Raw genomic sequence first — 18,579 nt, 5'->3', positions numbered from 1 at the left:
ACTGTACTGCCCTGAAGTATTTTCTTGAAAAAAAAATCAACTTAATTAAGCTATGAACGTTGTATCAGAGCCATACCTGGAAGGTGCAGTCAATGCAGTGGTAGTGTTCCCGGTAGCCGAGCTCCTTGCAGTGAGTGCTACCACATTCCATACCATTGTTGTACCTGCCATACAATACAAACAAAATTAAATTAACGTGATACGAATGGAAGCTTTGCTCCCTTGTCTTAGGTTTTTTGTCAGAGCCATTTTTTTCATTTTTCCCTATATTGGTCATCTGAATGACTAAATGTTAATTGGAATCGTTTTATTTGTAAAATACACCTGAAGAAAACTTTACACTTACTACCTTTTGCATTGTACTGTTGCATCACTTTTGAGACAGACTAGCAATACATTACAAATTCTGTCATTACAAACCTAGGGACACTGTAAAATTGCCCATCCAAATCTAATATTTTCAGGCTTCGAATGCTAACATCATAACATCTTCATCATAGTAAAAAAATAATCTTGTTTTACTTATAAGAAGGGTACTTTGATCATTGTTTAAGTACACCTAGACCCTTAGAGTGTCAAGTACTTTATGAGGCTGGGACAAATCTGTCGAGATTTAGTGTTTTCTATTAACTGATATCTTACAGAAGTATGCTCCAGTCTATTCCCTGGACAGACACCAGGGGCAGTGATTACGAACAGTCTCAAGTCTGAGTTCAGACTCAATACTCATTATAGCAAAGCTTCCTTTAATTGTAACTTTCCTTCTATCAGAGTGTTGATGGTAAAAGTTGAAATATATTATATATATTTGAATGTTTTACTATTATCAACATACATCTATACATCTAACATACATCTATATAAAAGAAAGGGAATACATGATATTTTGTTCCTTTATAATAATGCTTTTCTGAGTCTGAGTCTAGACTTGGACACGAGACTGTTTGTAACCACGAGCCCTGAACTGGTGTAGATTTTCAGAGACCATAAGAAAGATTCACAGGTTGGCATCATATCCAAGGTCTCCTGGATGAGAGGGGGACACCTGTACCACTTTAACCTCTAACACCCTTACCGTTTAAGGTACTTGGAGTAGTTAGGAAGGCCGGGTGAGATCTGGCCAGACGCTGGAGTTGTCTTGTTGTTGTACACAGCATTAATGAAGGAGGAGCTGGTTGTGAAGCGGTCATTCTGTAGCTTGTTGCCTCCTGAAAAATATATTATAAAATGTTTCTTATGATTTTGAATATTTACAAGACTATTAAAGTGTCAAATTTTGTGGCTTACGCAAGTTAAATTGTATGCAACTTTCTATGGACTGGTCAGCTCAGTTGTAGGGGCACCTCAAGTGAAAGAAGGGAGGCTAGGGAAACCTTGAGTGCAAAAGGTGGGTTAGGGGCACCTCAAGTCAAAGAAGGGAGCCTAGGGAAACCTCAAGTGAAAAAGGGGGGTTAGGGGCACCTCAAGTCAAAGAAGGGAGCCTAGGGAAACCTCAAGTGAAAAAGGGGGGTTAGGGGCACCTCAAGTGAAAAAGGGGGGTTAAAGGCACCTCAAGTGAAAGTATAGGGTTAAATGGCACTTCATGGTAAAGTACGGGGCTAGAGGCACCTCAGGTGAAAGTATGGGGGGGGGGGGGGGGGGCACCTCAGGTGTAAGTATGGGGTTAAAGAGCACTTCATGATAAAGTAGGGATTTAGGGGCACCTTAGTTGAAAGTTTAGGGGGGGGGAGGTTTAGGGGCACCTCATATGCCTTTAACACATGGCTTGTTCTATACTAAGGATATTTTTTTTGCATAATACTGGAGGAAAATAATTTATTTCACAGTTAGCAACCCGAGAAGCAAACACTGTGTACTGTATTTCAACACACATTTAAAAGTGCATCTATATGTGTAGTTAATGGCAGCATGGTCACCCAAAATGTTGGAAACAACAGAAATATTTCAAAATGCAGCAAACTAGTTACGAAGTCTGAGGGCATATAAATAAGAGCTTAACATGTAAATAGAATCTAGAATAAATTTTACATTAGGTGGGTTTAAAAGGTTAAAATATTTCAGCTCTCATGAACAGAATAGTTTTGATAAAAGTTAAATAACAATTTTTTTCTTTGAAGATTATTAGGATTTATTTAAGATAGTGTAAATAGCTAACAATAAAATATGACTCCAGAAATATGTGGGGAACTTAAAAAGAAATTGTTTATACAAATCTTAACATTTTTACAACGCTTACTAGTATGACTATTTTGAAAATAATGAAATGTTACACACATGTCGATGAAGTCAGCGAAATATACTGTCAAAATTGGATGATAACCCCTACAATCAAAGTACATTCATTTTGTAACTTCATGGCTTTTATTCAATATTGTTCTTATTTAGATATAAGAACGATGTAGCTAATCCGATTACTTTATCGGTTATTTATAACTGACCAATAGAGTGAATGAAGTCAATGATGTATGATCATAAGATCCAAGGAATAACATTACTAAACACCAATTCAAGAATTTAGCAAATTAGCACTTGGTCAAAAAGTAAATTTTGCCGTTTGTGATGTCTTTCCATGATACTTAAAAAAAAGTTCATTCTCCAGCCAATCACATTATCTTTAGCTCTTTGGTCACATCTAAATACCAAATACTTTATGTAACAGTATCAATGACAACATTCATTTTTAAGATTTACATTTTATAAATTGTATGGGCTCTTTCTTTTTTAATTGATCTTAAAATATCAATTTGTGTGTCAACATTAATATATCAATTTGTGTTTCTTAATAACAAACACTCATGGAATATTTATTTTAGCAAATTAACCTATATTATAACATTTCAAAAAGACATGTAAATTACTGAAATGTTTTCTTGGATAAGACATTGATTTTAAAAAATACAATGTATAATAATCATTTTAGGAAATGGCAATAAATTTATGACATTAATGATGATTTTTATCGTAGTAATATCATTTTAGGAAATGACATATCAATATTGTCCATCACAATATCATCGACACTTAAGACAATTATAATATGTTAAAACCGCTGAATTTTTGTATCATTTTTATTTTTGGCAAATATAATGAATTATATTAGTTCCCCACCATGTTTGAGATAACTGATAAGGAAATATAGAATTGCCAAATTTGATAAAAAATAATCAAGATAATTTACAGTTTGTTCAAACCCTTCTGCCTTTACCAAACTTTTTGCTAAGATACTTAAATGCTATCGAGTATAGAGTTTATCAATAATTTATTTGGGCATTTACAATAAAATATCTACCTAATAAATCAACACAGTTCTGCTAGGCAAAATGACTCTTAAACCAAAATATAGTTGGAAATTCTCCAAATTTCATGTTAAAAGTGAACCAAAAATATATTGACATTTCTATTCACAAAAGCCTAGTTTTATGATAATATTGTAGAAGTTTTAAACATAAAATCAGGATTTAAACAGATTTGGCTTAGCTGTATAACTTCATAAGAAAAAAACAGCTTTTAAAAGTTAGCAATCAAATCTCAGATTATTCAATAATCGATTTACATTGTGATTCCAAACATTGCCAAAACTTGTTTTTAAAAAAAATGCAAAGTAGACTTATTCTTAAATCTAATGTAAATCTCATTTGAATATCTTAAGTAGCTTCAGTAATTAAAAGAAAAAAATCTAAAATGCAAAGAAATAAAAAAAGAGTATTTCAGTGGAAATTAGCACAAGCCCGCAAGCCCTGCACTGGTAAAATGGCTTTCGGGCTTGCTCAAATTCTGAATTTTATATAGCAGGGACTGTTAAAAAATTTGATGCCAAGCAATAGTATAATAATGCGGGCTTGTTGATCCAAAAGTCTAATTTCGATGACTGGTATTTAGATGCAGTCGAATCCACTTGGCTCAATATTCCATGGACCGGCCAAAATACTTCAAGCCTTGTGAATATCGAGCCAGGTGGGGAAGCTTACGAAGAGTTAAAATAATCAGTCCTTAACATCCATTATTTCCAACGAGGAAATGAAAAAAAGCGATATCTAGCCAGCGGGTTTTGACTGTACAATGTCATGCATATAACCGGCTTGAGAAAGAGAAAAAACTATAACCCTGCAGTTGGTTTTAGGTCGAAAAGGGAAACAACTCAAAAATTATTAAAAGCAAGAGTTATGGGCCTTGTTATAGATGTTCATATTGTAGATGGAAAACTATATATATATATATAGCTTAAATGGTTCTGGAATAGTGGCCAAGATAAAAAAATGCAACAACAAAAACACCAATGTTATTACAATACCTTGACTTTCAAAAACAACAACAAGCAATCCCGAAAAAATCTCAAAAGGACAAACACTTTGTAGTATTAAAATGACAATATCTATAAAGTGTGAATTGTGATTTGTGTTTGTTTAGCAATGTTTACAAGCGAATGAAACAAAGGTATCTTTTTGGAGAGAAGAGCATACATTGTATATTCCTTTAATCTGAATTAAAACCATAACCAAACATTTGGTAAATATGTTGCAAGATTTATTAATAGAAGAATTAGTATATCTTCAAGTAGGTAAATTATAATTCTAAGCTTTTGGATGTAGGTTTCTTTACAAAATTATTTAGCGAGAATACCAATATTCTATTCCTAACATTGTCTTTGATATTCTTATCATTGTCCTATTCCTTCCATTGTCCTTGATATTCTTACCATTGTCCTTGATATTCTTACCATTGTCCTTGATATTCCTACCATTGTTCTATTCCTACCATTGTCCTTCAGATATTCCTAACATTGTTCTATTCTCAAAATTGTCCTTGATATTCCTAACATTTTTCTATTCCTACCATTGTCCTTGATATTCCTAACATTTTTCTATTCCTACCATTGTCCTTGATATTTCTACCATTGCCCTTGATATTTCTACCATTGCCCTTGATATTCCTACCATTGTCCTTGATATTCCTACCATTGTCCTTGATATTTCTACCATTGCCCTTGATATTCCTATCATTGCCCGTGATATTCCTACCATTGCCCGTGATATTCCTACCATTGTCCTTGATATTCCTACCATTGTCCCTGATATTCCTACCATTAACCTTCATATTCCTATCAAAGTCCTTGATATTTCTACCATTGAATTATTCCTTCCGTTTAACTTCTCTGTCATTGTTCTTGATATTCCTACCATTGTCCTTGATATTTCTACCAGTCTTTGATATTCCTACCATTGTCCTTGATATTTCTACTAAAGTCCTTGATATCGCTACCATTGAACTATTCCTACCATTGTCCTTGATATTTCTACTAAAGTCCTTGATATCGCTACCATTGAACTATTCCTACCATTATCCTTGATATTTCCACTAAAGTCCTTGATATCGCTACCATTGAACTATTCCTCCCATTGTCCTTGATATTTCTACCAAAGGCCTTGATATTTCTACCAAAGTCCTTGATATTCCTACCAAAGGCCTTGATATTTCTACCATTGAACTTTTCCTACCAATGCCCATGATATTCCCAACATAGACATTGAAACTGCGTATCTGTGTTAATAATTTCATTTAAATTATTATTCCTCATTAAACAATCAAAATCACAGAGTAATTAGTATTCAGTAGCTATAAGTGTTTGTTTTGTTCTTTTGTAAAATAAATGTCAGAAAATAGCTAATAATTCTTGAGCAAAAACCAATTTTAAGAGATTTAACAAACTTTTATAAAAATAACTTCCTTATAACCATTTTCTTGACAATTACTTAGTAATATTTATGCAGAAATATCTTTATCAAAAATTTGCCTTATATAAAGAAAAAAACCTTCTGTTTCTTCATTTCCGTCAGAAAATTATTAGCATATTAAGTTTAATAAACTGAAATTTATGATTTTCTTCAGAACATTAACTTTTTATTCAAAAATGATGAATTGCATCTTGATTGACAGGCAAATTTACTTCTATAACAGATCGTCTTCACATTTAAGGAAATGCTTTGAAACAAAAGTGTATTGTGTAAGTTAGTGTTAAAATGCAAGTCGTGCACGTTACGTTCAAAGGAACTCAGAAATCAGAGATCAAATCGTGACAATATGGTTTTTCAATGAGAAATTTGGCTATGGTAACTCCTTGCAAGTATCTGAGTATTGAATTAACTCAATTGAGACTACTTGACTAATCAGTGGATATAAAAAAATTATATCTTATAAAATAATATTTTTCAAGGGCACTTTTAACAAAAAAAGTACTACAATATCACTTTTATCTAAGATTATTTTGATGGAGAAATATAATAGTTGTTATATAATCAATCAAAAAAATCTTGCTTAATTTAATGATTATTCTTTGTAAACCAATCTTTCCATCTTTATTACAATTTTCTGAAACCGATATATGTCTTGGAGGCTTTAAAAAAAACAAGAAAAAATAACTTGTCAATTTTACACTTAATTATTTACCATGAAATTAGTCAGATATTAAATACTTAACATCTTATAAAATAAATGTCGCTCTTTTTTCCAAATGTCTCACTTTTTACATCAAACAAAACAAAAACGTGTTAATCACCAAAAATACATCGGAAGGAAATGTTAATTTGGCTATTTCTTACAAAAGCAAAATAAAACGTGGACAGCCCGTTGTAGCTCTTACGGTATAAATTATAATTTTATGACAAAAGTTTGAGTTTTAACTGCCTATGAGGGAGATGAAAGGGACAAAAGTCTTGTTTATTCATGTTCCAAACATGATTTATTCATGACATTAAAACAATGAAAAAATAAACGAGTTGAGACTTTTTCCGCTCATTTTTTTCCTAATGTGACATCACGCAAATTTGAACCTCGAGTTGATGTGAAATATTTTCTTTGCGCAGTAGATGTTTAAGAGATCGCAAAGAAAAAGAATTTTTTTTAATAACTTTTTTGGGGTAGTTTGTGAATATTTGTCAATGTTGACTGCATAAAACGTAAAAAATATACCGTGTGAAGAATTTTTCAACGATTTCTATGAATATAAAAAAAAAAGTTACAAAACACTTCAACAATAAGGAAATTACCAGAATGGCTGGTTCATTGATCGGGACACCAACGATTTCCGTAAATACCTGTTTTAACCAATAATTCTGATTGACAGTTTCCATGGCAACTTGACAACTCTAGTTTTCTAAGGAGATCAGATCAGGTCTTGAACCAATTGTTTGCAATTTATTAGGGGAAAATGACAGGTGCAATTTACATGAAACAAATTTATTTTGATCCAAGAAATATCAGGATTTTTTTTCCCATGTCTGGTTTTTTGCTTATTCATAAAAGATCTTTTTCTTAGAGTTATTTTTTTACTGATATTTAACATAGCTGACAATGTAGAAAAACAAGAATACAGCGGAGCAAACATCAACGCTTCTCTGTTGATTTTATAATTTAAACAAGGGACATAACTCAGCAATTATTAAAGCCAGAGTTTCAGGTCCTTGCTGTGCATTTGTATTGTCTTAGGCAAAATATGTACCAATTAAAATGTCGAGTAACAGTTTTTAAGTAAGAAAGTTAAAAATTTTAAAAAAAAAACATGCCGAAGATATCAACGACACCAACGCCTCGCTGATGATGACAACAATAATAAAAGGCCTCATCTTTTAACTTGGAAAAACAGCTAATAAAATTACACTTGCAATTTCACTTTTGACCATGTTTTTAAGATTTAGGTAGCAGTAAATGACAAATAAAATCACTATGAAATACCTTCCCCAAGCAGGGAATGGATTGAAGTAAAGCATCAATGCACCCTTGATTTCATTAATCAGTCTCTAGTTAAATACTTCATAATGCATGTCAACAAACTGCAAGGAAAATTTAATTGAACGGTTGTGAGATGAAATATGACAACAATACAGAATCTTGATCGCTTATCGATCACTGTATTGCCGTAGCAACACTTAGGTCATCACCTGTTTAATTTAACAATCAAATAAAATATTGACAAGGCCGGGACACATCGATTCCAAAAACAGTGAACTGTGTAAATATCAATAAATTTTGATATTGGAACGTCCTGTTGCCATGGCAGCAAACAATTGATGTCGGACATTCTTTCAAAAGGTGCTTAATAATTTATATAGATCTTTCTCTTCCAATGAAGACGTCAAATAAAATAATCAATGTGGTAACGTTCCATTCAGCTTTCTTCTGTTTTTCTATCATTTAGCGTTATTTGTTGATTGATTAGTTCAATACCATTATTTTGAGTTTATAATACAAACATTCAAAAAGATTTCCTATTAATGCAAAATCAATCTAACAACCCAAACTTAGAGAAAAGTTATGACAAGTGTTGCATTTATCAATTTAACTCCTTAGATATATAGTGTTTAATTATTCAAAAATAAAATATTTTCTTTTTTATTCATGATAGGAATTAATGAGTCATAAATTCAAATGATTTATACTCAAATTGCATACAAAATTAGGTTATATATACATCAATTTCTAATTTACTTAGAATCCCATATTAAGAAAGTGAATTAATTATTGCATAATCAATAGCATATTTATTTTTTTACAAAATAAATATATCTTTATAGCAAATAAATCAGAAACTTCCTGATGTAGCGATTTATCAAAATAACAATCATCATTATCTACTGGTGGGGCAACATTTCAAAATAAGTCTATCTTAATTTCATGTATATACGTGTATATGCAAATTTCATTTTATTTACATGAAAAAGCGAAAATCAAACCATAGCCGAGATAACAAATTTATGTAAGGCCACAAATTTATCTACTTCAAACATTGACATGAATATTTTCATTTAAATCAGAATAAGACTTTATTTTGTCTTTGTTATAACAAGTTTGCTCGTCGCAGAAAATTCAATGTATTCATCATCATGATTATTTTACTTATTTTCTCAAAAAGCTGTGTACCTGAATAAAATCCAGTAAAATAGTACATTTATAATTTTAGGAGACTTAAAGTAATTACCTTTGTATAGTCACTAACACAGCTAGTATGAAAGGCAACAAAAAAGAACAAACAAATCATGGATTTTGTCCTCAAATTTCCCCCCCCCCTCCACCCTCCACACCAAATTATTAACATAGAAAACCCTCGGACAATTAGCCCTTAATGAAATTTTGAATGATTTTGGAGCTTCCAATACAATCACGATATCTAACTCTACAAGTATTCTTTTACTAGCAACTAAGTCAACCAAGGTGGTCCCATCCTTTCAAGGTTTAGTTGAAACTTTATTTATTTTACAACAAATGTAAAATAACTTGTATTCACTTATGCTAAGTCACTATCATTGGCATGATGTTGCCCTAGAGTGTGGTCTTCTGTTGCGGGGGGAAATGAAGGTCACCGGGGCAAAGCTCACAGGTCCAGCTTTGTGCATTACCAACCAAACCGACCAAACCGGCACATACCCAAAGGCCAGGAGTCACACCATTAGAAGCGAGTGCACTAACCACTTGTGTAACCCATACAATCAAAGGTTTCATGTTTTAAAATCTTTTGCCCTGGATCAGCAAGATCTTGACCACTTTTGGCTTTACTCTTCTACCTTTGGACAACCTTATGGAACCTTTTTTTAATGTTTTTGCTTCTTTCCCATATTTTTTCAAATTTCCCTAGCTGATGGATGTAGCTATCATTAAAATGCTAGATATTCCCTAAACTATCATTCTTTGAATGACTATATGTAACAGAAACTGTAAATCGGGACTTAAATAGTGCTAGTGTGAAACAGTAGAAATCTGAGCCAAATCACTGAATTACCTTGGAATAAATTAACTGTACCAACAAATTAAGTGATGATTATGCAAATACTGAAGGTGGAAATATCTTCTTGAAGGAGTCCCCTCACCTTAACTTCATTGTAATATTCTATTGGGTTCCTAATTTTCATTAACAGTTTTTTTTAACAGTTCCCAACTTGACAGGAATGGGCCATCTTCCAAAAACAGCCCCCACCCCCAACCCCCACCCCCAACCAAAAACAGCCCCCACCCCCAACCAAAAACAGCCCCCACCCCCAACCAAAAAAAGAAGTATAAAAAGGAAGAAATGAAATGCCATAATCTACAATAATATTATTGATAGAGGTTTTTCTGCTAATTTTCCTTCCCTTTCCACTCAAATAACAAAAGCACATGAAGTAAGTTTTTCATATTTATGGCCAGAAATCTTTAACCAAGTTTTCATCTAATAAAATAATCTCTAAGGACATCCTAAGTGTTTATAGGTAGACTGTAAGATCCGACTGCCTTGTAAGAATCTTGCAAAATTATTATTTATTATGATAAAAAGACTTTGAGAGCCAAGCTTGCATTTTGCATACTAATGGTAGTTGGAAAAGAATTATTTATGACATATGGATTACAAATTTTGTCAATATAAGAATAAATCTAGTTATTGATCAGATATTAAGCATTTTGCCAAGTTTTTCAATTTGAACTTCTTTAAGATAGGAACAATTTTTGCCTAAACTATTGAAAATGTTGTAAATACTATTGGGTTTTATTAAAAGATTAAACATATTATGCATACAAAAGTATACGTTTGTTTATACATTTCCATAGCAACTAGCTAAAGACAAGTATGCATAACTTAACAGTCGATCAGTTCAAACAGAAAATTCAATATGAAGCATGGAGTTGGAACAAAAATAATTTTCAAAAGGTTCGATTTACAGAAAAACGATCGCTCAGCAATTTGGCAAAAGATCCTAATTCATATCATTATTTTGGAAAGTCATTAAAAGGTATATTCAGGGTAAAATAATAATGAATACACACAAAACAAGTCTGAATTTGAGAACCTGATATGATAAGAGAATAAGAAAGCAAACAAAAGTATTAATTTCACAATTAAATTAAAAGACTTCCCTTTCAAAATCAAGTAATGTGTAATATTTAAACTTCTCTGAGTAACAATGCTAAATATCTATTATTATTATCTGGCAATAAATAAAATAAGTACATGTACACTAGCAAGCATTATAGGACAATCACTATTTAAAGCTGCACTCTCACAGATGAACCGTTTTGACAACTGTTTTAATTTTTTGTCCTAGAATAAAACTATATAAAAGGGTAAATGTCTGAGAAACAGTGATATAAAACTGCTGACAAAAGATCAGATCGCAGTTTTCATATTTCTGTTTAAAACTTGAAGCTTTATGCTGAAAAATGCATTTTTTAAGGCTTTTACCCACAAAATTTCAATTTGCTAACGTAATTATTAAAAACTGTGATCTGATATTTTGTCATCAGTCTTATATTATACCGTCCCAGATATTTATGCAAAGATTGGCTCATTCAAAGACAGAAAATAGAAAAAGGTTTTTAAAATGGTCAATTCATGAGAGTGCTGCTTTCAAAACTTCGAGTGGACAGAATGTTTTACCTTATAAATGAAGAACACATATTTCCCTCCCACCCATTCATTCTCAGATGCTATAAAGTTAAGTTGCATTTACAAAACATTAGGAAAATATCAACTGAAAAATTGTAGCAAAGTAAGAAGTTGAAGCATTCAAAACATTCCTGCCTACTGCACAGTACAGAATTATTTTGACTTCAACTCAGAATCTGAGGCCATTTAAGCATATATAACAAAAATTGGCAAGAAAAGGCAATAAAGGGTCATCATTTACATGTATCCATAAGGGTTACCTTCCTAGTGGAAAAATAACAAAATCTGCCTGTGATTTTAACAAAGGACAAAATAGCTACCTGATTTTGGTGGAGCTCCAGCTGAATTCACATAGTTTGCATAGATGCCTTTCATTGGTGGAAATCCATCATGTGACTCCTCATCCCCACTGCTCATTGGTGGTATTTGAAAACTGGATTTACTGGCTGAAGAGAGAGAGTTCTCACACAGAGAGAGCCCTTGGTTTTGTGAAAGGCTTTTCATGTTTTTCTGTTGTAGATATTTGCTTGGTTCCCCGCTGCCACCAAAGTTTCCATAATACATGCTTATAAGTTCATTCATTGTATTTTCTGCAAAGTCCTTCAGTGGGGTATTATTTTCCCCACTCACACCATGAAAACTTGCAAACCCCATTGAGGGGGCATTTCCCTGCTTTATGGCCCTATTTCTACTTTCATCTATGACTAGATTTCTGTCCGGATTAAAAAAATCGTCATCCTCATTGTCTGAAAATCCCCCGTTTTTTTCATCGTCGCTTGTGAGATCACCCTGAGCGGAGTCTTCATCATACCGACTCTGCCGGCTACTGAGACTCAGGTCCAATGGGGCTGATGTATGACTAGGATCTATTTCTGAGGAAAGACGACTGCGGGTGGACTCTTTTGAAAGACTTGAGACAGTGGATGATTTGGAATGGTTCAAATGTTGAGGTGAAGACTTGCCATCGTTAACCGACCTTGATAAAGATTCCCGACCAGACCCACTAGTGTTGCGCTCATCTTCATAGTCCTCTGGGGGAAAGTTGGTGTTAAGATTGTTTATTTCGTACTCAGCAAGCTCGTCCTTTTCATCAAGATGACCATAATAGTCTTTTACCTGAGTAAGACTTCTTGGCACAGCAGCTTTCCGTTTTCGTCTATTCGAACTTGATGATTGGTTTGTATTTTCTGGCTGTTCATTTTCTGTGCTCTTTTCATCATTTCTCTGATCCAATGAGTCATTTTCGTCACCTATGTCACCTATGTTTATGTTAAGCTTTGGTTTAATAGTGAAATCTAAAGCTTGACTGTTTGAGTCTTCTTGAGTATTATCAATCTCAGTTTCTGTGTTGTTCAAATCTTCCTTCCCAATGATATTGTTATTAATATTAGAACTAGCTACTGCAGTCTCAATTCTATCTACCGTGTTTTCCTTTTCCTCTCCATTCACAATACTGTTACTTAGACTTTTTTCTTCGTCTGGAGAATCTGGTGACGAGTTCAGCTTCAACTTGGCACAGATGGCATCAAGTTTCCCGAGTTTTCTTTTATAGATGTGAGCCATGATGTTTCCTTTATAGTTCAGTTTTCATTTACAAGATATTTCAAACTTTTTGAAATGAGATCCAGTTACTTCCCTTTTTCATTCTTTCCTAAACTGCTGGGTGTTATCCAGAGTGGCTGCCCCTTTCAAGAGTTGCACCTCTGGTTTCTGCCCCTGAAAATAGAATAAAATATAACTATATAAAATACTGAACCAAACAAAAACTTTTTTTTAACGATGTTAATTTTTGAAACAGATATAACATAACAAAAAAATTAGTTTTTTCAATCACTTCTTTATTATAATGATTTCAAGAAGTTCATAAAAATGAGCCTTTATCTTTTCACAAAGATGCAAAAAACTAAGCCCTAATCTTTTCACAAGGATGCAAAAAAACTACTAAGCCCTAATCTTTTCACAGGATGCAAAAATTTGAGACCTTATCTTTTCACAAAGATGCAAAAAACTGAGACCTTATCTTTTCACAAGGATGCAAAAAACTAAGACCTTATATTTTCAGATGAATGCAAAAAACTAAGACCTTATCTTTTCACAAGGATGCAAAAAAACTTTTCACAAAGATGAATAGCACTGAGCCCATATTTTTTCACAAAGATGCAAAAACCTGAGACCTTATTGTTTCACAAAGAAGAAAAAATATGTTTCTTAATAAACACATGATACTGTGCTTGCATAGCAAAAAAATCAAAAAGAATCAGTCGAACCTGAGCCAGACTTTCAACATACACAGCAGATTTTATTTGTAAAATACCAATGAAAGCTTTCACATTAACCAATAAATTATGTTTGCTTGCATTATATTTGTAACCTTATCAATAATTTATTAACATCAGACCATACTTTACATTGTAAATCTATTATCTTTGACAATTAATAAAGAGCAATTAACACTGGATATGTTAACAATCCTGAAACTTCCCTGTTAATGAATAATATGCTTATATCGACATAAAATATGATTAAAAAATGAACTATGATTCCGCTTTTTCATCAAAGAAATTAAAACAAAGAAAATGTAGGAACATCACATTAACATTATGTAAAATTAGTGAAAAATGACATTTTTATTAGATGTGAACATTTGACATATCTGGCTACAGAAACGTGGTCTCTTTGAAAATTTGGTCATAAAATCCCATTTACAAGATATTGTCATCATAATTTTTGATACGACGAAAAGATGACTCTTTTTTCAACAGCTCTTTATGCAACGTCACAAATGTATTTGGTATACAAATCACCAACATATATATAAATATATCCACATATTCAATGTACATATATACACTTCAATTAAAACTGTTTTTATTTTTTATATTAAATCATGTAAAATAATTTTCAATTACATTTAATACTATGCTTGTTTTTGAATATATCTTGGTACAAACCTATCTTAATATCTTGGTAAGTTGTATATTAATATCTTGGTAAATTGTATATCAAAATCTTGACATATCTGACCAAAATAATTGCTAAATAAGCATTTTGTTAAAAACAACTTTTAGTTTGTCTGCATGTTCAATTACCTTAATGAAGAGCCATTTATAACAAATTAGGAGTGAACAATTATGATAATTATTATCTTTTCTTTCAAAAAGCTGAAAATCTCATTTTCTGTGATTTCCAGCGGTCTGTATCTCCGTTATCAGCAAACACCCTTAAAGCGCCCGTGCACCAATGTTAGCCTTAATTGGAAAATTAAACAGAAGAGATAATTGAAAACGTTAAACACCGATCAGAGTGGCGAGCTGATACCGTGCTTGACAATCGGAGAAGTATAATAGAATGTGATTAAACTATTATTGAGCATCCCTGGACAGAAAAACCATTGATTAAATAATTATTAGGCAAATATTGGCGGACAACACTCGAAAATGTACTGGATTACCAATTGTTTAATATGATACAATAAATCACTACAATTATAAGTAACATAATAAAAAAAGTCTAAAATACCAATACTGTGTTCCCAAACTATGTATTAAATAAGAAAACTATTTAAATGCTCGGTCAATTACTTAGGAACTAGTATTTTCAAGTTAATTTCCGATGAATTTTCGATTATTTCATAAAACATATCCTGTTAGAATAATTGGCAACATTGTGCATATGAAAGAGCACTTAATCTTGATAATATTGCAAACAATTTAAGAACTTTAAACTTGACTTAAATTATATGAAAAAACAAACTTTTTCCGTTTTTTATAAACAAATGCATTCAAAAGTTTTATTTTACAAAAAAAGAGACAAACATTTTGTAAAACTGACCCGACTTGTAAAATCCAAACTATCTTTGCATAACAGCTAACACTTTCATCCCAACACCAGCAAGTTTGCAGATACTTAAAACTTCATGACCAAACACGGAAATGTCCAATAAGAGAATTATAGAAAAAAATTTTTTTTTGCAAAAATCTTAGTTAAAAATAATAATTGACACCATTCAATCAAGTCACTCAAGTAATCAAAGACAGTGCACGATTCCAATTATCACTTTAATAGAATGTTTCCGAAAACGACGGGACTCTTGCAATTAAGATTCGGGATAACGCACCTTTACCTGAGAAAATTTGGTATCGCTATGACAACCCCGATCAGATTCCATGAAAAGCATGCATAAATAATACCCGGTTGCTATAACAATTGGCCGGGTTAGAATGGAATGAACAATGAAATTACCAGAAATCAATCCTTTTCCCCGTAACCATCAACTTTCTATAGGACAGCCAGAGTTTTATGTACAAAACTTAAATTTCTGTTACCTGAATAATTGCTGTTCAATACTTATTGGTAAAATCTTCATAAATTCGCAGGAAAGTCAATACTTGTCACAGCTAGAGAGAAACCTTTTAATTTGGAAAAATATGTTCTTGAAAAAAACATATTTCTTATTGGACTACAAGACAACACACTTATTCTAAGAAATATTTCTTGGATATTTATTTTTTATTTTTATGTATTAAAAGCAGGATCAAATAACTATTAGATATATTAAGGGCAGGTCAACCATCATCATCATCATCATCATCATCATCATCATCATTATCATCATCATCATCATCATCATCATCATCATCATCATCACTATCATCAATCATCATCATCATCATCATCACAACCACCACCACCACCATCATCATCATCATCATCATCATCATCATCATCATCATCATCATCACCAACCATCATCACCAACCATCAACCATCAATCATCATCATCATCATCATCATCATCATCATCATCATCATCATCATCATCATCATCATCATCACCAACCATCATCACCAACCATCAATCATCAATCATCATCATCATCATCATCATCATCATCATCATCATCATCAATCAATCAATCAATCAATCATCATCATCATCATCATCATTATATTAAACCATAACCCATTCCAAACTATACTTAATTATAATATCATCCAAAACATTATTTCATTTCTGAACACATAAAATATTTATCTTATTTTCTAAACAAATTTCAGCATTATAGCTCATAAACAGCATCACTCAAACATTGTAGAAATCAATCAAATATTAAATCAAAAGAAAAGAGTACATTTTTACACTCACAAAATAATCCCCACCACTTACAGAATGAATCAATTGACTAAGAAGAAAAAATAATAAGTTAAACTTACGCATTCTAGGATTGTCAAGTCCGATGACTTTAAACAGTTTTATCTGTTTACAAAATTCATTAAATAGCTAAAAGTCTCAACAATAAAAACATGTCCCAACCAGATGTCCAAATGAGCAAATTCTGCGTTTTGAGATTATACTTCAATATATCTCAAAAGCACAAGACTACCTATTGGCAGTGGCAGATATATATATCTTAAATATACAGTTTAACCCTTGTTTTATACTTAGGTTGCTAAAGGATACATACCACTATATTTCATTAAGCGGTGTTATATATAAATTATAAATCACCAAGAGATTTTCAAAAGGATTTTAAAGCAAGAAGAAATACGTTGTAAAGTTGATATATACCAATAAATCGAAGCCATTATAATCCTAGCTTTATAACATTGATTTTTCTTTCAAAATCCACAAAAAACCTGAATTCTCTTTCTATAAGCTTTTAGAATTATGGAGTTTAATATGAAATACAGGTTTCAATATTTTCTATGGCAAAAGAAAAGTTAATCAATGTTAAAATTATCAACATTGATAGGCGTTATAACGAACAAAGGCAATGCATTTATTTTCATGCATATTTTATATCAAATGCAGAAAAAAGTTTTATCTCTTTATAACCAAAATGAATTTTTTAACACCATTTTTTGTTAGCTTTAACTTTTTTTATCAATCTTGAAGAATTAATTTCCAATCGTGCATGGTCACGTTAGCATTATTCATTCAAAGCAGTTTACCAAAATCATGATATTTGGTATATAACCACAGATTAACGACTAACCAATATCTATACATTTTGCTTTTGTTCTCAATTTTTTATCGATCTACCCAATAATCAGTCACCATTTGGAAATCAAAATATTCAAGTTTTGTTTAAAATCATGCTCTGTAAAACTTGGCAATACCGTAAAGACGGAAAATACTGTAATCTGGCAATAATTTTGGTATTACAAATAATAATCTGTTAAACCTTACTGAAATATAAGAACAGTGATTACGAACGCTAATGACAATTACAGAATTCTTTGATATACTTTGGCTTGTTTTTGTCATAAAACACTTAGTACCATAAATAACTACAATTCAAGTTTAAACCATATACCATTTATTTCAATAATGCGTTCATAAACTATATATATAAAGTAATTGACAAAATAGTAGAAAACAATCTTTGTTGAAAGGAAAAGACAAGAGAACCACAAGGGGATGCAAATGTTAATCTGCTGAGGCTGAACCTAAGCTCCCCCCCCCACTCCCCCCCCCCCGATGGTATTCAGGGGCTTTATAGGGAGTCACACTCGGGTCACAAAGAGGTACTTGGTATGCGGTATGCAAAATTTAAAATTTGGCGTTATATGGTATTATTAACTTTAACTTTCAATTCCATGCTGGTTTCGAGTAGCAAAAGCAAGGAGGGTTTAACATACTCTTATGCTTATACTTGTGCATCAAGTTTGATGGAAATATTCGAATTTATGGCCAATATTCTTTTAATACTTTTAATTATTTTAAAGAGGACCACAATAGGGAATGACTTCAAAATAAACACAGGGTTCATACAGCCAGATGGGCAACAAAATCAAGGAGTTTTAAAGGAGATTTCAAGGACCTTTATTCCATTTTTAAGGACTGCTAACAAAAGATCAGATCGCAGATTTTCATATATCCGTTTGAAAATTAATGTTTAATGGCTAAAAGCGTTACTAACGGTTTAAGAAAAATACACAAAACATCAATTTTTAAACATAAATATAAAAATCTGCCATCTGATTTCTCGTCAGCAGTCTTATATCTATGGTATGCATTTCTCATGAATTGGCTCTTTCCAAGACAAAAAACAAAAAAACAAAAAATTGTCAAAACTTTCCACCTGTGAGAGTTCAGCTTTAAAAGACAGACTGTCATAACAATAGTTGATTTCAGTAAAAAAATAATCGTTTGGCCTGAAATAATTTTC

The 18,579-nt window shown here is 32.0% G+C and overlaps 1 protein-coding gene across 3 annotated transcripts in view; it reads right to left on the bottom strand.

Moving 5' to 3' along the window:
• Positions 1-18,579, bottom strand: part of LOC128245448 (zinc finger protein castor homolog 1-like) — a 34,520-nt gene that overhangs the window by 10,413 nt on the left and 5,528 nt on the right. Inside the window, exons 1-4 of one of the 3 annotated variants that reach the window (XM_052963601.1) lie at positions 16,622-16,807; positions 11,728-13,123; positions 1,076-1,208; positions 77-164 (exon numbers count right to left, since the gene is read on the bottom strand). In XM_052963601.1, coding sequence (XP_052819561.1) covers positions 77-164; positions 1,076-1,208; positions 11,728-12,970 — 1,464 coding nt within the window. In that variant the 5' untranslated portion in view covers positions 12,971-13,123; positions 16,622-16,807. Of the gene's footprint in view, positions 1-76; positions 165-1,075; positions 1,209-11,727; positions 13,124-15,238; positions 15,375-16,621; positions 16,808-18,579 lie in introns of those variants that run through there. The other 2 variants (XM_052963602.1, XM_052963603.1) reach the window with 2 other exon arrangements.

The sequence above is a fragment of the Mya arenaria genome, chromosome 9 (genome assembly GCF_026914265.1).
Source record: "Mya arenaria isolate MELC-2E11 chromosome 9, ASM2691426v1".
NCBI lineage: Eukaryota > Metazoa > Mollusca > Bivalvia > Myida > Myidae > Mya > Mya arenaria.
The sequence above is the reverse complement of the archived record's forward strand: the minus strand, read 5'-3'. Positions and strand labels throughout refer to the sequence as shown.